The sequence below is a fragment of the Lissotriton vulgaris genome, chromosome 8 (genome assembly GCF_964263255.1).
Source record: "Lissotriton vulgaris chromosome 8, aLisVul1.2, whole genome shotgun sequence".
Lineage (NCBI taxonomy): Eukaryota > Metazoa > Chordata > Amphibia > Caudata > Salamandridae > Lissotriton > Lissotriton vulgaris.
This window is the reverse complement of record NC_141696.1, coordinates 1,162,862,844-1,162,890,041: the sequence shown is the minus strand read 5'-3', so window position 1 is coordinate 1,162,890,041 and position 27,198 is coordinate 1,162,862,844. Positions and strand designations below refer to the sequence as shown.

The window sequence follows — 27,198 nt, the reverse complement described above, 5'->3', positions numbered from 1 at the left end:
GAAGCAGCTGTGAGCTATTGATATGGGTTAACAGGTTCAAGGAACAAAGCACAGTGGGACCCAAGTAGGCATTTGCTTGCGAGCAGGAATCAAGGCGGACAGATGCAGGTCAGGTTACAACCCTGCTGAGTCTTACAGTGGTTTGGCGCCTCAGAGACAGGCACTGCTGTTTCGATCAAACTAATCGTGTTGCTGGGTAGTGCTGTGATGCTCATACAATAAGATCATTTTTGGAATGCAACTACCCGGGGACATTGTCTTCTAGATTTTGTGGAAACATTTAGAAAAAATTCGAGTTTTTTGTTTTATCGCAGACTGTAAATTCATCCAATGATTACAAAGCAACGATTATATGCTCAATTCACAGAAATATGTGCACACATCCGTGCATCGTAAACGAATGTTTAAGAATTGCCTGGGTTTGCTGAGATTGAGGCATTTACAGAATCCCATTGAAAGCACCATGATTTCCAGCTACACTCATGATCCATGATCTATTTGTCTGGCAGTTAATTGGAAATGTACGTAGACATGTACAAAAGCATACTTAATTAAAGAAAAAGCTTTTTTCCCTATAAGACAAACATATTCCATCTCCAGAAATCGTTATCCCTCCTATGCCGACATCAGATATGAGGGTCTACCCATTCGTTTCACACCCTGAAAGACTAATTTCTCTTGCACATTTCATCGATAATTTTGTAAAGCTATACAAAGACTAGCAACACATTTTTAATACTACAAACTTAGACGTTTGGGGGCTGAAAGTCCTGAGTGCAATATCTGTGTAGGGGTCCCATTATTAACTAGAAGTGATCCTCCGGCTCTTCTAGAAATACGGGCAGTGGCAGCCAGTGCAGTTTGCCTCCATTTTGGTTTCCCTTACAATATTACCTATGGCCTCACACCAATCAACTCTAGAGCTTTCATGGAAGACTGACGACGCAGAGTAGCCTTAATGCTTGATTGAGGACAGGGCCCATTCAGCATGGCTGCAGGGAGATGGTATCTGGTGAACTTGCTGGGAAGGGAGTAGGTCAGGGGGGCCCAAGGTGGCCACATGCTCTGCAATAATTCAGGTGAGAGAAGCATGATGGGTATTTTATATGGGCCTGTTGGAGTTGTCTATGGGTTTTCACCTACAAGGTAGATTACAGGGAATTTAGCAGGAATTGTGGTTGCAGAGGCAACTTGGGCTTGTTTGTCAGGGTGCGGGTAGCTCTGGGGTACTGATTATAACTTTGTCTGTGGGTGGTTCTGGTATAGACTGGGGGTGGGATCCAAGAGCCAAGGCAACAAGCACATCATGGGAGAGGGATTTCAGAAGAGGTGTGTGGCAAAGGAATATGTCCTATTGGAGTGGGCCCAATTAGATGCTGCACTTTTGTACATCTAGCATATCTGTTTCGGTATGGCCCGGTCTGAGCGGGAGTGGACCCCAAGACCAATATAGAGCAGTGTTACTCATCTTTCCGGGCACGGCTGGCACAGGCAACAGCAATGGGGAGTGGGGCGGGTTGGTGGTGGGAGAGTGTACAACCGACGGGATAGAGAAAGTGGTTTTATTTATTTATTATTTTACTTTACCTATCCAGTTGTCTGTCCAATTTAACCCCTCCTCCCCCGCCCTGCCCCTGCACCTCTGCTTTTACCTGTGCTGACCGCGCCTGTTTCTTTCTCTTCTATGACCTAGATTCTTCATGCTAATTGCATAGAGGCAACACTTTTTCACCCTCTGACTCCTAGAAGACCTGCAGCAGTTTCCTACTGATGTTAAAGTGGGGCGGGGAGCAATTATCCCATTTTATATCCATTATCAGGTGGGATGTTGATTCCACTTAATGTATCCTCTGGGTCCTCTAATTTTGCTTGAACAGTGCATTCTGAGACTTGCAGTTCGAGTGCACTTTAGCTGAACTGTCACACTGTGAAACATTGATTTGTGGGAGAAACACATGAGAATTGGAAGGTGTACTGTCCCCACAGTGATAAGGAATCATTTGGTAACTTCTCCTTTCTTCCACAGCCTAACAGTCTTTTCATTCATATACTGGGAACCACAGCATGTTTCCATTCTTGACAGGGGCTTGGAACCGGGTCTACTCAACCAACATAACACTAGCAAGGGTGTGCATTGCGCATTTTCCCAAGGACTACTCCCTACCAACATGACCCTTACCAGCATGACTGCCATCTCTCTGCTGGCTGTGCTCAAAGATGAGGCTGCGTATATTGTTTGGGGTGCAGTGGTCATTTGCTCTGCAGTCCATCCAAATGTGCGTCCGTTGCCTGTTGATTGTGGCCAAAATCCCATTTCAGTATTTTCTTTTTGTAAAGAAAAAGAAAATTACTCTGTGCTACAGGGCTGCATCCTGCTGAAGCAGCCGTGCAGCTAAGAGTAAAATGCTTGGCAGGAACTGCTGTGATAGCGCTTACTACCAATGCTTTTATAAATGACCTGCTTGGTGGTCATTCATAAATTATGCAGGTGTTCCCTCCGTCATGCGAGTAATTTCTCTCAGTTTCCATGACAGAGAGGTGGAAAGTTCGCCTACGTATAAATCACCCCCATTATGTCTTGAGGTTGTGGCTAGTGATTAGAAGTAGATGTGCATATATATATATATATATGCATGTTTCTATTCGACACCCAAAAGAAAACATTAGACAGAACACTGATCACACATAAAACAAAGCTCGGATATTCCATACAGCTGGCTATCACCAAGCTCACAAAAATACCAACCATGAGAACAAACAATCTTAACAGCCACAGAACCACACATAAATCCAACATGGTTCAGAGTACCATATAGTTGGACTGCACGCAGTCAACAGCAACAATCTATTTTTCATACAACAATATTGCTCTCCAAGTCAACACAAAACCAACACCCACCCGTAACACTGCAGCTAGATGGATGGAAAGGATGTTGTGGACTCTAACGAGATACCTTAGTCTAAGTTAACTCACGTACACACCACAAGCCAGGTTGGGGCACCGATCTGTCCTTCAGATGGCATGTACTTGAACTGATAAAAACCTCCAACTAGAATAACCAAACACATACATGAACCATTAACTTTACGCACATTACTGATGACCCCACTCAAACAGGAAAAACACTCTGCTCTGTAATGGAATCTTTCATACCAGAGTAGGAAGGTATGCACATTCAAGATTGCTGCAAGGTCTGGCTGCAGCTGTGCAGAAAGAAGCTCTTAACTAACAACGTATGGGAAACTGTAATAGAGGTCCGAGAAGCAACGGCAATCATAGAAAAAGAGTCCCAAAATGTAAAAGGGGGGAAAAGAGTTTGCAGAGGCGTAGCTTCCCTGGGTGCAGCAGGTGCAGTGCCACCAAGTCCTAAACTCCTAGGTGGCCCACTGAACTCTGACATTTGCTGTATTTTATCATAGTATTTTTCCTTGCACTAACTCATTTCCGGGACGCAATGTGAACATGCTACAACCTTGCTCACCCTGGCAGGAGCTTATCAGGGTCTCTGCCTGTTCATCTTACCGGACAGATAGGTAGATCTACACTGAGGTCTTACTATCTTTCCTTCAGGGACAGCACCTTCTGGAATACAGAGCTCGTTTATGGTCCATGGGTTACAGTTGTCAAGCTGTTACTGGTGATTTTAGAAGTTTACTGAATACCTCACCATTAACTTCAGAGAATCTCTAGATCTACCAAGAATTGATGTGGGCACACAGGTCTACCGGGAATTGATGTGGGAACACTGGTCTACCATGAATTGATGTGGGCACACAGATCTATCAGGAATTGATGTGGGCACACAGGTCTACCATGAATTGATGTGGGCACACTGGTCTACCATGAATTGATGTGGACACACAGGTCGATCAACTAAACTTTAAAATAGGGGACATACAAGCTGACTAACTATGCCACAAAATACATGGGTTCATTGCCTCACGCATTCCATGTGACACTGTTATTGTGACAATATCGTTCCAGATTTCATTACCAACAACATACCTTTCTGCTGGGCGCTTCTTCTGTATATCATCTCATCATGAGCCCACCCCTTTGGGAGTTTTTCATGAATACCAGTGTACCTTACCAGGGCTAGCCTTTAAGAAGTCACTGCGTGATGAAACACGTGTTGGCTGTTATTCACTATTATTCAATAACGAATGTACAGAAGATTACAAAACCTGATTTTTCTCTGCAATAAACCACAGAATTGAAATATCTTCTCAAATCTTTAATATATGGACTGACTACACTTTTTGGACTTCTATTTGATTGTTGTGATATCTTTCTTTTATGTTATATACACAGTAGATCTTTTGGTATAGTGTGTGTTGGCACTCCAGGTGGTAGGGTGTTGGGTATCGACAGCACCAACCACAATTATTTGAAGTGTTTGTAAAGATACTATGCACATATACTTGTACGAAGATGTGAGATTGCGAACCACTATTACTAAGCACACTGACTATGCTACTGAGACTGTGTGAGAGAGAGAGATGGCTGGAAGGAAGATTGAAATAAATGGCATATAAAAAGAAACTGACAAGAAGAGAGACCAATACGTGACAAAAGATGCATGCAAGAGTGTAAGTACTATTGGTTGGAAGTTGAAAACAATATTACCATATGTGGGTGAAAGAATGGCTGAAATTATGAAAGGCTGGATCAATGAGTGGATGGACAAATGGAAGTCTGGATGGATGGGTGAATTGATAAAAAGAGGGTGAATTGATGGATGGAGGAAAAAGAATGGATGTGAGGATGGGAGGATGGGCAAATGACTATCAGTTGTAGAGAAAGGACAGAACGATTGATGGAAGAATGTAATGATGAAAGGATGGATAGGCAGAATGGTAAAGCAAGGTTGGAATGGTGAAAGGATGGTAGGATGGAAACATGAAAAGATGGATAGATCGATGGATGCATGAAAGTCTTAAGGATGGAGAGATAGATGAATGGAAGGTGAGATGAAGCGAGCTCTTCAAGGCTCGGCCCGACCTACTTGCTTCTCTCACCTGATGGCAAGCGAGGTAAGGATAAAAGTGGGGGGGATTTTAATTTTCTGGCTACTTCCTTATCAGTCACAGTATAAAAGTCAGGTCGGGTCGCAAAGCAGTCATGCAAAAAACACCAACTGCATTGCGACTTGACCTATATATATATATATATATATATATATATATATATATATATATATATATATATATATGTATGTATGTATATATATATATATATATATATATATATATATATATATATCAGGCACTAATTCTTTCAGCTGGCTGGACATCATACTTGAAGGAGAGTCACACAAGACTTGAGAAAACTTTGTACATAGGTCCAGAGGGGCGTGGCTAAAAGCTTAAGAGGGACGAATCAGGGAGAATCTTAAACAAAAGTGGTGAGACTTTGACTATAACAAGGCTTCTAGTAGACATCCTATTGTCCACCTTTCACCCTATCTCCATTCTGCAGGAGCCTCAGGTACAGTTGCTGGAGTTTAAGAAGAATATTATCATACATTAAGGAATCACGCAGAGAACGTTTGCACATAGGTTAAGTGGGGCCTGACCAGGAGATGTTTCACCCTCAAGGGAATCGAATCATGGTGAACCACACACAAAAGTGGTGAATCTTTGATTTCAAGGGGGTTTGGGTACTTCTTCTTTTTTCAGATGATGACGACAGGTATACAGCCTTCTGCAGACTTGCTATTTTTCATCTTCAAGGCAGCCTTGTCTCTGCTGCTACTGCTTCAGTTACTACTGACGAACTTTAAAATAAAAACAGTGCACTAGCTATTTTACTTTTTTGGCAAAGCCCAGAGCTAAATTTCAGTTTCTTGTGATGGTCTAATCACCACATGTTCATTTCTTTAAATGTCTTTAGAAATGCTGGCAAAGCATCAGACGTAATACAGTCCACCAATATCTGCTTGATAATGCAGCAGTAGACATACCATATCAGTAGCCACAATCAGTCTCAGGTGTTCGCTCCCAGGTCGTCAGTGAAGGATTTTCATATCCCTCTCGGCCACAATGCTCAAGAAGTCAGTCACTCGCATTGCATGCGGTTTGAAGCCCTCTTGACATTCTCTTTACCTGATTCGTCGACTCTCACTTTCTTATTAGGAATGTCACTGTTGTCATCATCCGACATTTCCATTTCCTCTTCCCGGCGAATGCCCATGAGCTGCTCACTGTGCACATTCCTCAGTTCCTATCATCAAATAAACAAAAAAGCCTTTACGAGATTACCAAAAAAGAAAGTTTCCAACATGGTATGCACACCTTTAAAAAAAGTGAAAGTATGCTATATAGTGCCCATACAGACATGCAAATTCGGCATATAAAAGCAGGACTGGGGCTCAAGGAAAATAAATATTCTAGAGTTTGTTATGCACGTAGGCCACTGAACACTGACTCCTGGAGTCAGAATAATTGTTGCAAAATACAATCTGCAGTTTACTCTTATGTAATTTTTTAAAATTTACTTTTCATTGAACTTTTATTGATGACAAAATAAAACATTGCACAGGTATTCACTGGTTAGATGAGCATGATAAATAACCACATTTAATATACATTCCCTCGGTCGTTACTCTCGCGCTCCTGCTTTATATACCTCCTCATTCCTATCTTAACTGCTACACACTTATCAAGGGGAGGGGGAGGAGGAGGTGGAGAGGGAGGGAGACGCCCCACATCAGGGGGATGCACAAATGTTTCCCTGATACACGTTCCAAGGGCCCCATATTTGCTTCCATTTCCTAGGTCAGCCCCGAGATTCATAGACAGTTTTTTCGGTTACCATGCACCCGTCTATGTCCCTCCTCCAGGCCCCCACCGTTGGTGCCTCTGGAGCCCCCCATGCTTTAGCTATATTGCGTTTGGCCACTGCCTTTCCCAACACAGCCCATGTTTTTTCTTTACACGTCAGATCTGTGGGCTCCCAAACATTTAAAAGGCACATTTTGGCCCCTGGTTGCAAGAGTGTCCCCCGGACCTCTCTCATGCATCGTAACACTTCTGTCCAATATCTCTGTATATGTGTACATTCCCAAATCATATGGAAAATTTTACCCTTCAGGTTACACTGCCTTCTACACTTGGGGTCCTCCCTATATCCCATCTTGACCAACGCGGGACCCTTAAGGTATACTGTATGCAAAACCTTGAGCTGTATTAACTTGAGCCGTGAAGAAATAGTTACTTCCTTTGGGGATGTCAGCGCCTCCAGCCAGTCATCCTCCCCCAAATCCGGAATATCATTTTGCCAGTTCCTACGGAGTTTGTGGAGGGGATCAGGCACATTATAGACCAGTTTCTTATAGGTCAGGGATATTGCTTTTTTATGCATGAAATCTATGAGAATTCTGTCTTCCAAAGGGGAGGACTCAGTGGGCACCTCACCCTTGAGGATTATCGCTTGCAGGGCGTGTCTGACCTATATATATATATCTAAACCTTTCTGTGTCTGCAAGTTCATAGTTTCGTTAAAATTGCTCAAAAGAGAGAACCTCCCCCTGTGTCCACAAGTCTCCCACCCGAGAGATTCGGATTGTGTCCCAATAGTCGAATCCCTTGGTATTCCTCAAGGTTCCTAATTGTTCCGAATCCCAAAGTGGGGTGGCATGTATGATTTACCCTGCCCATCATAGGCTCTTTAAACTATATTCCACATATATGAACTGCTTGTTTAATGGGACTGTGAGCTGCAATCGCGACAGATTGGTGTATAGCGCTCTATAGAAGCTCCCTCCTGGAAGGATCCACATATCCATTCTATATCCAGGGTCATCCTGTGGCCTATATATGCAATGACTGATGGCAGTAAGCAATGCTGCCCAATAGTATTTCTTAATGCTGGGGAGTCCTACACCTCTGTCATTCCATCCCCTCATCAGCTTCTGGGCAGCAATTCGAGGTGACCTCCCCACTCACAATAGGTCCCTCTGTTCACTGTCTATAGCTTTGAAGTAGGAGGTGGGAACAGGAAATGGCACATTGTGCAACACATATAAAAAGCGTGGGAGAGACATCATCTTGAATAGTGCTGCACGACCCAAAAGTGACAGCGGAAGAGCTTTCCAGTGTCGCACGTCAGATCTCATACTCTGCAGTGGGGGTAAGAGGTTTTGAGCGTAGAATCGCACTCGATTAGAAGTGACATATATACCAAGGTATGTAAACCCCTCGTCTGCTCTCTTCACTACATATCCTTTAGCCAGTGGGGGGGGACACTCCCCTCAACACAAATATTATTGATTTTGTCCAATTAACTGTTTAGCCCAAATATTTCACAAAATTTGAGAATATGTTGACGACTGGGGTGACGCCAAATACTGCGACATGTCGTCCGCATATAGGGAGACATGATCTTCCCAGCCCTCCGCCCATGTAAGGCCTCTTATCAATGGGTCTCTTCATATCCAAGACACCAACGTCTCTAACAGCAATGCTAAAAGCAACTGGGGCAGGGGGCAACCCTGCCTAGCCCATCTTTTAAGAGCAAACATTAGGGATTTTTTATTATTAACTACCACCTGGCAAGCGGGTCAGTATACAGAAGTCTAATCCAACCTAGGAAGTTGGGTCCAAATCCCATTTTACTCAGCACTGCGAATAAATATGGCCACTCAATTGTGTCGAAGGCCATTCGTGGTGTCTAGGGACATCACCACTGCATCTTCCCTCAGTGTATCCATCCTGCCCAATACCCCATGTAGTCATCGAAGATTAAGAGATGTATTCCTTTCTGGCATGAAACCTGATTGGTTGGGGTGTACCAGATTTGTGATTACTTGTATTAGGCGCGTCACCAGTAATTTTACAATTTTAACTTCTGCGTTGAGCAAAGAGATGGGACGATACAAGGAGCTTTTGTTTTTGGGTTTACCTTTCTTTTGAATTACCACAATAGTGGTAGTCTCTGGTCTGCTGGGGGACTGCCCACCTCCCCACGAACATGTTTTTAAGGATGGGCACGATATTGTTAGTCTTATGCAATTTTTTAAGTTCTCACTGTTTGAGTATTTAATGACATTATTATTATTATTATGTTTCTTATATAGCGCCTGAATCGACCCCCGAAGGGGTATCTCCGCGCTTGCCTTGGGAACCCGTCCTGGCTTTTCCCTGTGAGATAGCCCCTACAGGGCATCCCCAGGGTGAAAGCCAGGCATCCCGCCGCGGGGGCCGTTGTGGAGATTAAGCAAGCTTAATGCCCAGAGTTGCAGAGTGTGAACCCATGATTAGGTCAGGCACCAAAGTGAGAATTATCGAGTCCATGGACATTTGAGCTCAAGTCCCTGCCGCGTCGGGAATTGAACCCTGGTCCCGGGTCTGACCTCTGCTTCAGGGTCTGCCTGCTCTAATCAGTGAGCCACACTTCTCCACATTGCTCTACCATTCATACATGCAATATAGTAGACCAGCGGTTCCTAACCTTTTGACTTTTGTGGACCCCCCTGAATCATTACTGGAATTCGGAGATGCCCACTGAGTCATTATTGGAAGCTGGGAACTCCGGGTCTAAGCAATTTCTATAATTTGAGCCACACAAATCAAAAAAGCAAGTATACTTGAAACAAATGCTCAAATATTGAAATTGTTTAATTCACAATTAAATATAGAAAATGTTTTCACATTTTCAATTTTGACACTTTATTTGTATAGACATTATAATTTTAATGTATTCATTTTAATATTTTTTGATTTTGTAAAAAAGTTGCAGACCCCTGAGTAGACCTTGCAGACTCCAGGGATCCTTGGAACATAGATTAATAACCACTATAGTAGACTGTGTGAGTAAACAAATTGTATTCACAAAGTTAAGACATTGGAGATGTAATCCTAGACATATCCATATCCATGCAGGACGCTTCTCTAGGTGTAGGACACACCCATGCCAACCTCTTCAAAAGGCCACCGCTCCCTTTCCAGGTCCTACAAAACCTGCACTATGTGGTGCACATTATTGCTCTACTTGTACTGACACTCCATGGTTCATTAGGGGCGCAGTTAGATCCTCAGATACGTTTACTAAATGCATGTGAGAGGCTTTGTGAAAACCCTAAACATCGTATTGCTACTCCCTAGCCACTTCTCTTTATTTGCATTTCCTGCACACATAGATTACATTATTGCATATTTAAATTAATTTTGATAGTAGCAAGACAATTACGAGAATGATTACACGCTTTTTATATGTGAATTACCAGTTACGGATTGCAAGCTTTGTGAATTAGTCCTTGAGGTTTGGGTATATTTATTCTGTTGTCTTGACTTTATCATCGTGAGCAAACATACCCACTAATCCCATATGTGAATCTGACAAAATCCCAACACAAATGTAAACTGCAAATACAACACAATAATTGTCTAATCTTTAGGTGGTGATGGAATGCTTTACTTTGTGCAAAACTGGTGCAATTCAGGTTTCTAAAGCGCTCTCTGATGAATCTTTAGTTCCAATTGAACTGCATTAGGCTCCACAAGGAAGACAGACAGGGGTTAAATTGCCAACCATGAAGGTTTATTAAAGTATTAGCGAAGTTACAAATTCAAATCATCAAAATTACTTATTAATCAATAATCAATACACAAATGCATTAGTCAATGTAAAGTACAAAGCAATGCAAAGGTCATAAAACAAAGACAAACTATATTATAAGGTTGTCTCAAAAGGGAAGTCAAGCAAGATAGATTTTTCCATAAAGAGAGCATACTACTCAGCTAAACTGAAGGAAAGGTCCTAGTAAGAAGCCGAGAAGAAAGGCATCTGAATCACAAATACATTAGTTCAAATCACAGAATTCCAAAATTTGATACCCCTATACATGATTCCCACAAAAAGGACGAATCAGAGTTAAAGTAAATAACTAAGCTCATTACATTCTCAGTTACTGCATGAGGTGGCTCCAAGCATCGTTCAAACTTACAGTTATCTGCAACATAATGAGATACATTCATTGGTTCAAGCTGAACTTTGCATCACAACAGCTCATCAACACATTGTGAAAGTATCATGTAAAGGAAAAATTTCACATGAGAACAGGAAAACCAGGGCACATCGAAAGATACATTTGAAAACAACCTCATCTGGAAAAGATAGACATTTAAAACAAACCAAGTTGGCAACCAGACATTATCCATTTCAAAATACTTGCCTTCATTAGCTATAGTCAGCAAAAACATGAAAAATATCTACTCAGTACAATTGTGTGTTACATATAAATGCTGATATGAATGCAAAAGGAGGTGGCCTGGCAATTATACATAAAGATCGTTTTACATGCCGCTGCTCTTCTGATTCCATCCCAGACTGTGAAAGTTTGTCCTTCTCCATTGACTTCTCTATTAATAATAGCTTCTCTGGAATACTTATATACCGCCCTTACGGACATTTAAAACAGTTTCACACTGTTCTACCCTCCACTACTGCCGACCTAGCCACCACTCCTTCCAACTTTACTTTGCTAGATGATTTTAATATTCACTTTGACAACACCTCCGACCACACCGCTCTAGAGCTGGTAGCCAGTCTCTCTGCATTACAACTGGAACAACTTGTCCTTTCCCCTACCCATACTAAAGGTCATATTCTTGATCCTGTGTTTAGTAATTGTGCTGATCTTAAGGTAGGCTGTCCTATCCGTCTTCCATGAACGGATCATTCCCTGATCCCTCTTGTTTGGAACATATATAACTCTCCCCCTTAATCCCTATATCAAGAAAATCACACAATTGGTCCAAACTCCCTCTAGACAAGTGGACCGTAGCCCTAGAGATCTCCAGACCTCCAATTAATCAGGAGCCCATACTAGCCAATAACAACTACAATAATTGGATCTCGAACTCACTCGACTCCACGCTCCCTTTTCGTAAAACTACCTTGAAACGATTGTAGAAAACCGCTCCTTGGTATTCGGCTAGGCTCAGGGAAAAAAAACGTCAGTGTAAAAAATTGGAAAGGAAGTGGGGACTGGACTACGCTGCAGCAGATAAAATTATATATAGGGAGGCAATAAGATCTTATGAAAATGAGATTAAAACTTCGCAATCCGCTTTCTATAGAGGAAAAATCATGGCAGCTAGCTCCAAACCAAAAGAAATCTATCAGGCTGTAAAAAGTCTTACTAAACTACACCAAACCCCGCCATCTAACCCCAACATACAATCCCGTTGTAACGATTTGGCGGAATTCTTTTTTAAAAAAATTCATCAAATTTACCTGTCATTTCCCGATGCCGATATGGATTCTCACTTTGATAGTCAATCCCCGCCTCTTCAAGATGCTATGAGACACTCATTAAATACCTTGGACCAGTTCCCCCTGTCAGATCTAGAGATGCTCGGACCCATATTGCTACAAGTAAAATCGGGCTCCCCCTGTGACCCAGCCCCCCCTTTCTCTCTAGTTGCTGCCACTCATACTATTCTCCCACTATTCTTGACTTACTCAATGCATCCATATCCTCAGGCATTGTCCCTCCCTTGTGGAAACAAGCCATGGTACGAGCACTCTTTAAAAAACCAAATTTGGATCCCAACAACTCTAGTAATTACCGCCCTATCTCTCTGCTTCCCTGGGTGAGCAAAATCCTAGAGAAACACATCAATGGGCACTTGACGGGGTTCCTCGAGAGCAACCATCTGCTCGATTTTACCCAGACGGGCTTTCGCCCCAAACATGGGACAGAGACTGCCCTGCTTGCGGTAACAGAGGAAGCCAGAGGGATCTTGGTTCGGGGGGGATCGGTGGCAGTCATCCTCCTCGATCTAAGCGCCGCGTTTAATACAGTGAATCATAGAATTCTACTGCATCGATTCCTCAGCCTAGGAGTGTCAGGGAGAGCGATAACCTGGCTTAAGTCTTTTTTGAGTGGTAGATCATTTCAGGTCTTTGAAGGGGATACTGTCTCTTTCAGTAGACCCCTAGGCTGTGGGGTACCACAGGGCTCATCTTTGAGCCCTACGTTATTCAACGTATACATGAGACTACTGGCTGAGATTGTCCATCCCTATGTTATTAAGATCATTACATATGCGGACGATCCTCAGCTAGTGGTTTCTCTTACACAGCAAGACTGCCAATCAGTACAGGTTGATATGGCGGGCTGCCTAGAGGAAGTCAAAAAGTGGATGACTGCCTCATGTCTCAAACTTAATGGAAAAGGAAGAACAAGGGAGACCCTACTCACAACGGAACCAGGGTGAAGTGTTTATCCAGAAAAACAATGGTTCTAGTGGCATATCACTAAATAAATTTATAATAAATTGAGCACCTAATGCCTATCACACTATTAGAAACAGGGTGGCAAAGAGAAAAGACACAATTGGGTCCGTATCAAACCATTCTTTTATGTAAATTTTTGTTTGAAAAAAATCAACAATGCTTTCGACTGCAACATATACTACAATATATAAAAAGTGCAATGTGTCCCCAGTGATTTGTGAAGTAACCAAAGAAACAACGTGTGTACATACAGGTGAGCTATACAGGTTACAATTGTGATTATTTACAAGGAAAGAGGCATAACTCAAAAAAGATTATTTAAATCAATCGTAGAACAGTTGCTACACAATCATAGGCACTGTATGAGTCACATTCGCCTCCAGTACGTCGACGGCGTTTCGACCCTTAGAGTGAGGGTCTCATCAGGACAAGGGGTGTGGGACGTCTAAAAAACATAATATATATTGTGGAATTATAATTATATGTAGTCGCCTTGAATATTAGTAAATATTCTTGGAAAGGTGAAGTGATTTACCTTAGAAAGGGCCAATAGATGTAAAACCCATGCGTGTTTAAGTAAATGATTTTACTTACAGTGAACCCGGCCGGGCACTGTCAGGGGGCAGACAAGTAAAGGCATTGAGTTAGCCACTGAGCCAAGAAACAACAGGGATACGTATCTAAAGTGACACAGAATCAACAACTTACCACTGTCATAGACACTTTAGTGGTTGTAGTGTTTCTGTATCAAAAAAACGGACGATGACGCTGTTTGGCAGAATCACTCAAGGTTCTGTGAATGTAACAATTGGGGTCTCAGTAATAGGTAAATAGGCAATATCTAATTATTTGTGAGTGCTGAATACTCTGTGATGCCTACCTGAGCACGATCTATGCTAGCGCAATCGCTAGTTTCAATGATGGGGTTGCCATGCAAACGGACAGTGCCGTCAGTGCGCGAATAAACCAGACGATATCTGCAATAGTAAACGGAATCTACGTTTAGCATGAGTTGGTAGTAGCCCAACACTACCAGATATATATTTTGTCATTGAATGCCAATGCCTACCTAGGCGCTGGAACCACTCGCTCGATCGCCGCCTTCCCGGAATAGTGTGGTGGCTGGCGGGTGACGTCACAGCGTTATAACACGCCCGGCGTAGCGCGCGTGGTTGCAATAGAAAGGGGACTATATTCCAATGTTTATGTTGAGCCTGGTATTGTTCACGCACGGTTATCGTTATCATACAGAGCAAAGTACACGCCTAATACAGAATAAAAGAAGTACAAGAAGGAATATAGGGACAGGGGGTTTGGAGGAGTCTTATTTATAATTCGTCACAGCGTTGTAACACACCCGGCGTAGCGCGCGTGGTTGCAAATAGAAAGGGGACTGTGTTCCAATGTTTATGTTTTGCGGAGCCCGGTATTGGTCACGCAAGGGTATCGTTATCTTAAAGAGCAAAGTACACTCCTAATACAGAATAAAGGGAGTACTAGAAGGAATATAGGAGCAGGGTTTGGAGGAGTCTTATATACAATTCCATATATTTCCTGTACCGTTATTGTGTTGAAAAACAATGTTAAATAATCCATGATTTTTACAATATAACCTCATTTCATCATTGTCTACTTCCTCTTAATTTATACATCAATATTATGGATGCACATGATCAATTTGGTTGAGAAAATACCATATAATCACGAGACTGACTGGCTTGCCACCCTTGATATATCATCCTTATACACGAACATCCCCCAAAAAGGAAGTATCAATTGTATCAAAGAACTTCTCGACACAAGACCACGTCCATTTAATGTTCCTACTTCATTTATTATTTCTCTGTTAGAAATAGCACTTCAGAGAAATTATTTTGTCTCTAATGGCCAATTTTATGAACAATGCTGTGGAGCCAGTATGGGGGCAATTTTTGCCCCTAATCTGGCGAATATTTACATGAACTACGTTGAAGGAGCTTTTGTCCTGAATGTTCTAAATCCATACTATACCAGCATTAATTGCTGGTATAGGTATATAGATGATATTTTTTTAACTTGGAGAGGGAGTGAAGAGAATTTCACCAAATTCATCTCATATCTGAATACTGTTCAAATCCACTTGACTTTTACTTCAACCATACATAAAGAGACAATTCCTTTCCTAGATTTAAACATCTTGAACGCAGATAATATGTTGATCACATCGCTCCATAGGAAACCCACGGAGAGAAACACTCTGTTATCATATAAAAGTCAACACCCGCGAGCATTGAGGGACGGCCTGCCGTTCGGCCAATTTCTGAGAATTCATCGGAATTGTGCCAGACGAGAGGACTACATGAAGGAATCAGAAATTTTGAAAAATAAACTAATACTAAGAGGATATCCCAATAGATTAGTGCGTAGATCACTCAAACGGGCATGGTATTGCTCACGAGAGGAACTACTGATTACTAGACCAAAGAAAGAGATGAATAAAATTGTGTGTGTTACAACTTTCGGGGTCAATACTAACAAGATTTGTAAAACAATTACAAAGAATTGGAAAATAATCCAAAGTATTGACCCTGAAATGGATGTACCTTTGTTTGCATATAAAAGGGCAAAAAATCTAAAGGACCATTTAGTGAGGTCATCCACTGAAAAAACATCTCAGAAAATCAGCAGCCTTGAAACAGCCTGGAATCTCCCCCCTCTCCTTGGTCACTATCCATGTGGCAACTGTGTGATCTGCCCACTTACTTGCAAAACCACCAGCTTTAGACATGGTAATTGTGATCACAAATTAGATTTCTTTTCGAATTGCAATACACGGAATGTCGTGTATTGCATATGGTGTCCGTGCGGGCTACCCTACATTGGCCAAACTCATTAATTGATAAAAGCCAGAATAGGGCAACATCGCAGCCGCATAAGGAAGTCTGTCCTAACAGCGCCCCTCGTGGCACATTTCCAAGAATTCAAACATACAGCAGATCAAATGCGATGGCAAGTGATAGATATTGCAACATTACCTGAGAGAGGTGGCGATATTACTCAGATTTTACAGCGCCGTGAATGCCATTGGATAGACAAAATCAATTCAATTAATGAAGGTTTGAATTCTGCTGACGAATGGAGAGGTTTTGTCTCGACATTGACCTAACTCATGATTGCTTAGACATTCAATTTGGGGCATACTCTACTGTAATATCAGAACTGCATATTACCTCAGTTACAGAGAGAGAGGTTTTGTCTCCACATGGACTTACTTTATGATTGCTTAGACCTTCAATTTGGGGGCACACTGTACTGTAGTATCAGAAACTGCATATTATCTTGGTCACAGAGATCTAAGAGATGTTATATATGTTTGTTAATGATATTATAATGTGTATTAGCAGCACAGATTGTTCAGTTAATGTGTTGTAACATTCAAGTGATATGTACCCCATGTGAATACATAATATTGATGTATAAATTAAGAGGAAGTAGACAATGATGAAATGAGGTTATATTGTAAAAATCATGGATTATTTAACGTTGTTTTTCAACACAATAACGGTACAGGAAATATATGGAATTGTATATAAGACTCCTCCAAACCCTGCTCCTATATTCCTTCTAGTACTCCCTTTATTCTGTATTAGGAGTGTACTTTGCTCTTTAAGATAACGATACCCTTGCATGACCAATACCGGGCTCCGCAAAACATAAACATTGGAACACAGTCCCCTTTCTATTTGCAACATCGCGCGCTACGCCGGGCGTGTTACAACGCTGTGACGAATTATAAATAAGACTCCTCCAAACCCTGTCCCTATATTCCTTCTTGTACTTCTTTTATTTTGTATTAGGCGTGTACTTTGCTCTGTATGATAACGATAACCGTGCGTGAACAATACCAGGCTCAACATAAACATTGGAATATAGTCCCCTTTCTATTGCAACCACGCGCGCTACGCCGGGCGTGTTATAACGCTGTGACGTCACCCGCCAGCCACCACACTATTCCGGGAAGGCGGCGATCGAGCGAGTGGTTCCAGCGCCTAGGTAGGCATTGGCATTCAATGACAAAATATATATCTGGTAGTGTTGGGCTACTACCAACTCATGCTAAACGTAGATTCCGTTTACTATTGCAGATATCGTCTGGTTTATTCGCGCACTGACGGCACAGTCCGTTTGCACGGCAACCCCATCATTGAAACTAGCGATTGCGCTAGCATAGATCGTGCTCAGGTAGGCATCACAGAGTATTCAGCACTCACAAATAATTAGATATTGCTTATTTACCTATTACTGAGACCCCAATTGTTACATTCACAGAACCTTGAGTGATTCTGCCAAACAGCGTCATCGTCCGTTTTTTTGATACAGAAACACTACAACCACTAAAGTGTCTATGACAGTGGTAAGTTGTTGATTCTGTGTCACTTTAGATACGTATCCCTGTTGTTTCTTGGCTCAGTGGCTAACTCAATGCCTTTACTTGTCTGCCCCCTGACAGTGCCCGGCCGGGTTCACTGTAAGTAAAATCATTTACTTAAACACGCATGGGTTTTACATCTATTGGCCCTTTCTAAGGTAAATCACTTCACCTTTCCAAGAATATTTACTAATATTCAAGGCGACTACATATAATTATAATTCCACAATATATATTATGTTTTTTAGACGTCCCACACCCCTTGTCCTGATGAGACCCTCACTCTAAGGGTCGAAACGCCGTCGACGTACTGGAGGAGAATGTGACTCATACAGTGCCTATGATTGTGTAGCAACTGTTCTACGATTGATTTAAATAATCTTTTTTGAGTTATGCCTCTTTCCTTGTAAATAATCACAATTGTAACCTGTTTAGCTCACCTGTATGTACACACGTTGTTTCTTTGGTTACTTCACAAATCACGGGGACACATTGCACTTTTTATATATTGTAGTATATGTTGTAGTCGAAAGCATTGTTGATTTTTTTCAAACAAAAATTTACATAAAAGAATGGTTTGATACGGACCCAATTGTGTCTTTTCTCTTTGCCACCCTGTTTCTAATAGTGTGATAGGCATTAGGTGCTCAATTTATTATAAATTTATTTAGTGATATGCCACTGGAACCATTGTTTTTCAAACTTAATGGAGACAAGACAGAACTTATGCTCCTAGGCTGCCCCGCTTCCCTTACGATTAACTCAATATGGCCTCCTTGTCTGGGCCCTCCACCAACACCCAAAGATACCATAAAAAGCCTTGGTATCTGGCTGGACAGGTCCTTTACTTTTAACAGCCAGGCAACCAGGCTATCAGCCATTTGTTTTGGCCTGCTCAGACTTATCAAGAAGATTTTCCCCCTCTTGCCCCTTGAGGCCAAAAAAATGGTGGTTCAAGGTCTGATTCAGTCCCGCCTCGACTTTGGCAACGCCCTTTATCTAGGATCCCCTGAATACACTTTACGGAAACTTCAGTTAATTCAGAACTGTGCCGCGCGAACGCTGCTTCTGCTCCCCCGTAGGCTCTCAGCTAAGCCTGGGCTGAGGAGTCTACATTGGCTCCCGGTTAGGGAAAGAATTAATTTTATATCCCGGTGTATTTCTCATCAGGCTTATTGGAAAACAGGTCCGGTGATTATTCTTTAATCACCCCGTACCAACCCAATAAACAGCTTCGTTCTACTCATGCCTTTTTTGCCACAGTCCCCAAAATTAGGAGATCAAGATCAGGAGGCCGGTCGTTTTCTTATAACGCGGCCAAAATTTGGAATTTACTCCCCTTTTATCTCAGATCCAACTCCAATCTGTCCTCATTTCGCAAACAGTTAAAAACGTTTCTTTTCAATAAATCTGACTAAAATCTCCCTGTCGACCGTTCTCATCAGGTAGCACCATTTTCTTTAGCGCTTGGACGCCCCAGGGCAGCTAACCCGCTTTATAAAACTTCTTTTCATTTCATTTCATTGCATTCATTTAAAAACATTTATGAGAAAAATTGCCTTCAAATGTGAATAAATAGGATTTTGATCACCAGATGGTGCATAGTTACTGACAATACGAGTGAAGCATAAATACATAATTTCCGGTAAAGGAATATCCACTTATAATCGGCGAACCCCATACTTTCAGAACACTCACCGAAATTGTAAGTCAACACAAAATATCTATTTTGTGGGAGCAATTGACATTTTGATAGTTTCAGAGAAAGAATGGGTGGGCCAACAACCATGAATGCATGGGAGAAGTATTTTTACATTTGTATGAAATGTCTCACAAGCCCTATTATTGAGTTAAAATCGGATTTACATTTGAATATAAATCTCCGGTTAAAGAACTCTGAACCCATGCAGGATACTGCATCTGTTAAACAGAGATCAGACATTGCTCCCAAAATCAGGTGCTTTGGGTTAGTGCATGAATTATAAGAAAATATGTTTAATTGTTATTTGTGTCTATGATATGCTCTGTACGTATGTAACTTGTGCCAAACAAGCCCCTGCAAAATGTGTCTGAGAACACTATGACAGAAGGATGAGATGTGAAAATTATCCACATTGAAAATTTCAAATGGAACTGTTCAAGGAGTTGCCAAGGACATGCAGCTAAAATAATTGCATATTCCATAAAAGAAGCCAACCCTACAGACTGTTTGCTGCTCTAGAAATGTTGAGCGAAAGATGCCCTTCAATATTTCCTGGTCAAGACTAAGTAGTTGCTCTGGTATGTCTTATGCGGTTGAGTCCGTCATCCAAAAGGGCAATTTTATACTACATACAATATATTATACATATCAAGGAAACATGCCTTTTTAAGGTTTATTAATAGCCTTTTACAATGCACCTGATAGGACTCTTATTAGAGTAATTTTTTTTATCAAACTCTTTTTTACATACAATAGGCTACAAGACGAAATTAAAGTCGCCAAATCCAAAGGTAGACAGCAGGGGGATTTTAAAAACAGCCGTACTTACCAACAAGTATCTTAGTTTGAAGGGAAATTAGATGAGGGACAGACAAAAGAGGTGGAGCTGAAGATTTTTTTTTTTGAGGTTGGAAGGGTAGATTGCTTTTTTATGTGAAGGAGCATAGCGGCAAATGCATCATTGAAAATTGCATTCGCAAATGGTGCAAATTACAAATATCGGCCGTTTGCGAATGCAATTTGAACTTTTGGGATGCATCATAATTTTTGTACTTTTTGCAATTTAAGAAATCGTAAAATTGCGATTACTTACATTGCGATTGCATTTAAGGAATCTCAAATTGAGATTCCTTAAATGCAATGCATCAAACTAAAAAAAATAGCGATTTCGCTAATGGGGGAGCAAATTACCATGAAGTTGACCTTCATGGTAATTTGCAAAAACTTTGAAAAATGCACTAAAGTGCATTTTTCAAAGTTCCATTTTACACACACACATGCCCTTGGGGCGTGTGCGTGTGCAAGATGTACTTATAGGCAGATTTTAGGGGTGCAACAGGGTGTCCTTTTGACACCCTGGCACCCTTGAAATTGCATTCTCAATTTGCGATTCTCTAATTGAGAATCGCAAATTGAAAATGTCTTCCCATTCATTCCTATGGGCCTCTAGGCCCATAGGAATGAATAGGGAGGTATTCCTTAATTGTGATTCGCAATTTGCGAGTCGCAATTAAGGAATTTTAAGAAATCTCTATATTTTTTGCGATTTCTTCATGCATAGCCATTTGCGACTCCTTATTAGCGAATCCTTATTTTTCGCTAATATGGAATCGCAAATTACAATGTTGATGCATGTGGGCCATAGAGTTGTAGACAGTAGTTGCTAAAGGATTGCTCTAGAACAGATATGGCATTCTTAATTTAGATACCTCAAGTTGGAGAATATTTCAACTTGATGATGAAAGTGATGAAGGTGAAAAAAAGGAACTGATGAAAAAAAGTGTAGAAAATCCATTGTCATTTTTCAAATATTCAAATTGATATTAATAACAATAATACAATAACACAAAGGTGTTCCATGGCCTTCTGCTTAAGGGAGCCCTGGGATGGAATTCCTGTTGTATGTCATACAAATATGCATGAGGCTGGTCTCTAATAGTCAATGACAAACCGTATCACATGAGTTATGCAAAGTTGATGAGGCATTCTATGTACTTTAGAAGCAATTGCTCACGGTAAAGAACCAATGGGCAAATTAGGTATGGACATATTTCCAGTTTGCACATGATCAATTTTTGCTAAGGAAAATTGCCTACACCGAGCTTGCTTACTGGCATCGTCCCACAATCATTGAGACGCTACAGCCAACTGGTCTGGAACACCAAGCGCACAGTACTTGCAGATGGCATCAATGCTGTCACTAACAGCAGCAAGGAAATGTTACCCATCATTAAAGATTTCACAGTTCTAGCAGCTGCCCCAGCAACATCACCTCCTCACAAACCTCTGCAGAAGGCTTTCTTAACTCTTCTGCAACAAGATAGCATCTATATACTGCAACTCTGACCCTCAACTGAACACAGCCACCCTCATAACTCATCTCCATGTCTCAACCTGAGAACTAACCCTGGCCTCCTGGACTACCATCACAATGGCTGCGACCACAGTGACCATGGGGCTCATCCACTCAGCGATGCCATCAGACCCATGTTTCCCCATGCCTTCACCAAAGGACTCCCACTGATCAGTGAAGTTCTAACTCCCATGAGTAACACCTCCATTAACTCAGCCACCTTTATGGAAACACACCACTGTCACTTCTATGTTCAAACATCTCTCCACAAACCCTGCCATACTCTCCAACTACAGATCCATCTCCCTCCTACTGTACCCGGACAAGGTTCTAGAGAAGGTCATCAACAGATGCCTATGAACCACCTAATCAACCACCAGATCCTCGATGCCACAGCCAGGCAGCCGGCCTACCACAGCACAGAAACTGCACTCATGGCCGCAACACACAACGTCTGCATCATCCTGGATAGAGGAGATTCAGCTGCACTCATCCTCCTAGACCTCCCTGCAAGAGATTGGCATTCAGGGAGCTCCTGTCTGTTGGATGTGCTCTTTCATGATGGAAAGAACACAAGCTGCCAGCTTGACATCATACTGCTCAGAACCACGCAAACTCATCTGCAGAGTACCTCAAGGTTCATCACTCGGCCACACCCTCTTCAACACATACATGACCCCTCTGGTCAATAGCATTGGTGCACATGATATCAACATCCTCACCTACGGCGATGACACCCAACCCATAATCTGTGTCTCGGACAAGACCCTCAAGAAGTTCATTGCATGCATGACCGAAGTTGCCACCTCGATGAAGTCAAGTTCAACATTGACAAAACAGACGTAGTGATCTTTGGGAAAAACACTTCCCCATGGAACTCCATCTAGTGGTCAAGCGACCTTGCACCCATTTCCACCTCAACACCCGTGCCAGGGATCAACTTTCATAACAACCTGAGCATGACCGCACAAGTCAACACCGTCACAGCATTTTGCTTCCACACTCTGAAGGTGCTAAGAAAAATATTCAGATGACTTCGAAGCAACACCAGAAAAACTGTCACTCACTCCCTCACCTCCAGCAACCTGCACTATGGTAAAAACCCTTAATGACAGAATCATGAGGCAACTTACCAGTAGACTACAACCCTGTGAGAGATCTGTGGATGCAATAGACCGGAAGCAGGGTGAAACGGGCAAAGACAAGGAAAATACGCTGGAAGAGCCCTGGGGTCTAGTTGCTCTTCTTCGGCTTAACACGAAGATCCTGACGTCATCAGCAGCCGACAAACAAAAGGGCAGAAATCCAGACACTGGGAAGAGCGTTGAGAAGAGCGAAGGAGAAGATACCAGGGAGACGAAGGCTACGAGAGGAGAGCGCAGCAGAACAGAAGAAGAGCCAGCGGCGGTCTGGAAAGAGGAACAAAGACCCCTGGAGCAGTGTGTATTGCGGACAAACCCGGCGGCCCAAGAAAAGGGGAGGACGCCCGATGTCCCAACACCACGGCCCTGATCCCGGGTCGTGGCTCAAGGTAAGTTGCTTTGAAGGGATCGTTTGGGTGGTGATGGAGCGGCACAGGAAATTAAGGCACGCGTGGTCTGGTGTGTACTTTTCTTCCCTGACACAGAGCACCGGCACACTACTGCGCCGCTTTGTGGTCTTTCCCCCTCGCACGACGCCCTGGTGATGGTGGTGGCATTAAACCGTAAAGAGACAACTTTTTTTAACTTTGAGAGGGTGGAAACCACCGCAGCTTGGCCCCAAGAACGGTGGGGTAAATACATCGCCCCACTTTTATCAGGCGAATTGCAAGTGGCCTATCAGAATGCCAACCCCGATGTAACAACCGCTTATGAAGAAGTGAAGAAGGCCATCCTAGAGAGATTGGGATACGACCAGGAGCATCACAGGGTTAAATTCCGCAAAGAAAACAGGTCTACAGGGGATAACCCCCGTGCCTTATATTAAAGAATAAAGGATCTGGGCAAATGGTGGTTAACACCTCATGACTCTACTGTGGAAGAAGTAGCAGAAAAGATATATCTGGAACAGTTTCTGGATGTCCTGCCTCTCAGTACACGGTCATGGGTAAAACAACACCCACATCTTACCTCTACAAACGCTGTAGAGATTGCTTGTGCCTTCCATAGAGCTCCTGACTTTAAGGCTGGTATTGCATGATCCCAGTATAATCCCACCCCAGCACGACCCCAGATGACGCCTTCCCCAAGAAGTATGGTCCGACCGGAAAACAAATCTCATATATCACCCCTCCCAGTCCCTAGGCAATCCACACCACCATCTGGCCCCAATGGACCACAGTGTTACAACTGTGCAGAGTGGGGGCATATAGCTAGGCAATGTCCCCACCGTACCTGAACGGTTGAACCTATGGAGGTGGGTTATTCCCGAGGTATGATCTACCTAACCGGGAAGGGCCCGCATAAGTATAAGAAGGAGGTTCTTCTTAATGGAAAGAAAAGACAAGCCATACTAGACACTGGGTGTCATGTCACCATAGTAGATGAATCATTGATTTCCCCTTACCAGCTAAAGGACACTGAACAAGGAGGAGTAACTTGCGTACAGGGCATACCAAGGTATATCCCGTGGCGGAAGTCCTATTAGAGGTGGAGGATGACCCCCACCTACGGACGGTGGGAATTATACCCTCCTTGCCTGAGGCCGTCATCATAGGGACAGACCACCCTAAATTTGAGACGTATCTGGAGGGAGCAAAACAGAATGTTAAGTTATGGTTACAAGAAGCCCCCTTTAGCGAGACTGACTTAGAACCCCCGACATCAAGGCCAGGAAAAGCAAACAGGAAAAACGACGAGAGAAAAGAGGCTACACACAGTCCCAGATGTCACATCCTGCCTTTCCTCTTTCCCTCACAGACCCTACTGGAAGAAGACCGAGTAGCTTCCGTACTGCCCAAAGGGAGGACAAATCACTCACGCATGCCTGGGAGCAGGTCACTGAACAAGCACCGGGACAGGTAGGACCCTATTTTATGATAAAAAGGGGACTGTTGTATAGGGTGGTACAAGGGAAGCCACTATCAAAAACACAACTGATTGTACCGACTGCATTTCGGGAGCATGTGTTACTGTTGGCCCACAACAAAGTAAGGGAAGGGCACTATGGTAAGAGAACACCTTTAAGTATCTCCTGGAAAAGTTTCACTGGCCAGGTGTGTATAAAGATGTAGCAAAACACTGCGCTGCCTGTGTGCGTGGTCAGTACACCAATCCTGGCGACATAATAAAGGCCCCACTACAGCCATTACCGATCATTGATGTCCCCTTTAAGCGGGTGGGTATGGATCTGGTGGGTCCTTTAACTCCCTTAGTCAGGGGACACCGCTATATTTTAGTTATAATAGTCTATGCCAGTCGTTACCCCGAGGCTTTTTCCCTGTCGAGCATGACCACTCCCGCTGTAGCCCAATCCATGATTTCACTGTTTTCTAGGGTTGGGTTTCCGTCCGAAATCCTAACAAACCAAGGGACTCCCTTCATGCCACGTCTGATGGCAAAAGTGTGTGCAATACTGGGGATAGATAGATTAGAACTTCTGTGTACCATCCCCAAACAGATGGCCTTGTGGAACACTACAACAAAACGATCAAAACCATGCTCCTCAAGGTCATCCCAGAGACTGGGAAGGACTGGGACCAGAAGCTACCCTTGGTTCTTTTTGCTTTGAGGTCACATAAACAAAGGTCCACCGGGTATTCCCCTTTTGAGCTGCCGTTTGGGCGAAAGCCCATAACCCTACTGGACATGGCAGCAGAACAGTGGGACGGGGAAGAGGAGGAAGGAAAAACCCTGATACAATATGCCGCGGACCTTAAGTCCTCTTTGACACACTTATGGGATATCGTACATGACAATATGAAAGAGGCCCAGGAGACGCAGAAAAGATATTATGACTGAAGTAGCCAACTAAGAGAATTCACACCAGGGGAGAAGGTACTCCTGTTGCTCCCTTCTACTGAAGATAAACTGTTGATGAAGTGGCAAGGACCTTATGTGATAGAAAAGAAGGTGACTCCCGTCACCTATAGTGTGTTGGTGCCCCACCGTGTTGGAGGCAAACAGATATGCCATGTAAACTTACTAAAAAAATGGTAAGAACTGCAGCCCTCTCTCCTGGCCAGAACGACCGCCCACCTTACCTGTACTAACAAACAGCTAGAAATACCCTTTTCATCTACCCAGGGGGCCTCAGCCACGTCAGTTCCCACTGGGGAGGTCCTGTTACCTATACAGAAAACACAGTTAGAGGTCTTGTTGATGTCCTTCCCAGGTCTTTTTTGCACCAATCCAGGGCTAACCACCAAGGTGCAACATGAAATAGTGTTCCTCGAAAAAAGAATCATAAAGCAGAAACTGTATCGCATTCTAGCAGCCCGTAGAGAAAGAGGTGTCCGACATGCTCAAGGCTGATATAATTGAACCCTCCCAGAGTAACTGGTGTTCTCCTGTGGTGGTAATCATGCCAAAGCCGGATGGTAGTCTGCGTTTTTGCAGTGATTTCCGGCAGGTAACCACAATAACCAAGTTCGTTGCATATCCTATGCCCAGAATAGACGAAATGGTTGAACGGTTAGGAAAAGCCAGGTTTATGTCAACTCTTGATCCTCTTAAAGGGTTATTGGCAGATTCCATTATCCCCTCAATCAAAAGAAAAAACGGCGTTTACAACTTCCTCCGGCTTGTACCAATGTAAGGTGCTTCCCTTTGGCTTACATGGGGAGCCAGCTACGTTTCAAAGACTGATGGATAGCATTTTAAAACCCCACAGAGCATATGCTGCAGCCTATCTTGACGATATTGTTATTTTTAGTTCAACTTGGGAGGAACACCTATGTCATCTAAATAACGTTTTTCGGGTGATTCAATCAGCAGGCCTTACCATCAACCCAAAGAAGTCCCTACTAGGTACTAATACAATCCAATACCTAGGTTACACAATTCAGGAAGGCCACATAAAACTCCAGATGAGCAAGACAGAGGCTATCAAGGTAATCCCCAGACCTATGACAAAACGCAACATCTGTTCCTTTTTGGGATTCATAGGGTATTACCGTAGGTTCATACCCGGATTCCCTTCCTTGGCCAGCCCCCTGACTGACCTCTTGACAAAGAGCCATTCTTCACGCATACAAATATGGAACTACGAACATGAGAGGAGTTTTAGTACCCTAAAACAAGCCATCTGTACAGCCCCTGTACTACGTTGTCCTGACTTTAGCCAAATATTTGTACTTCAAACCGACGCCTCGGGCCTCCGTCTGTACCAGCCTGATCCGCAAAATGACCTGAAACCTCTATTATACATCAGTAGGAAGCTCTTCCCCGGTGAAACGAACTATTCAACGATTGAGAAGGAATGCTTAGCCATAAAATGGGCAATGGAGGCACTGCAATACTATTTATTGGGAAGGAGATTTATTGTCCTAACAGATCATGCTCCCCTCATGT

General features: G+C 42.8%; 1 protein-coding gene across 2 annotated transcripts in view; it reads right to left on the bottom strand.

Annotated features, from left to right (window-relative positions):
- Nucleotides 1-27,198, bottom strand: part of ENOX1 (ecto-NOX disulfide-thiol exchanger 1) — a 2,419,302-nt gene that overhangs the window by 335,590 nt on the left and 2,056,514 nt on the right. For both annotated transcript variants that reach the window (XM_086935020.1, XM_086935021.1), the window contains one exon: nt 6,106-6,223. In XM_086935020.1, the coding sequence (XP_086791146.1) occupies nt 6,106-6,223 (118 nt within the window). The remainder of the gene's footprint in view (nt 1-6,105; nt 6,224-27,198) is intronic.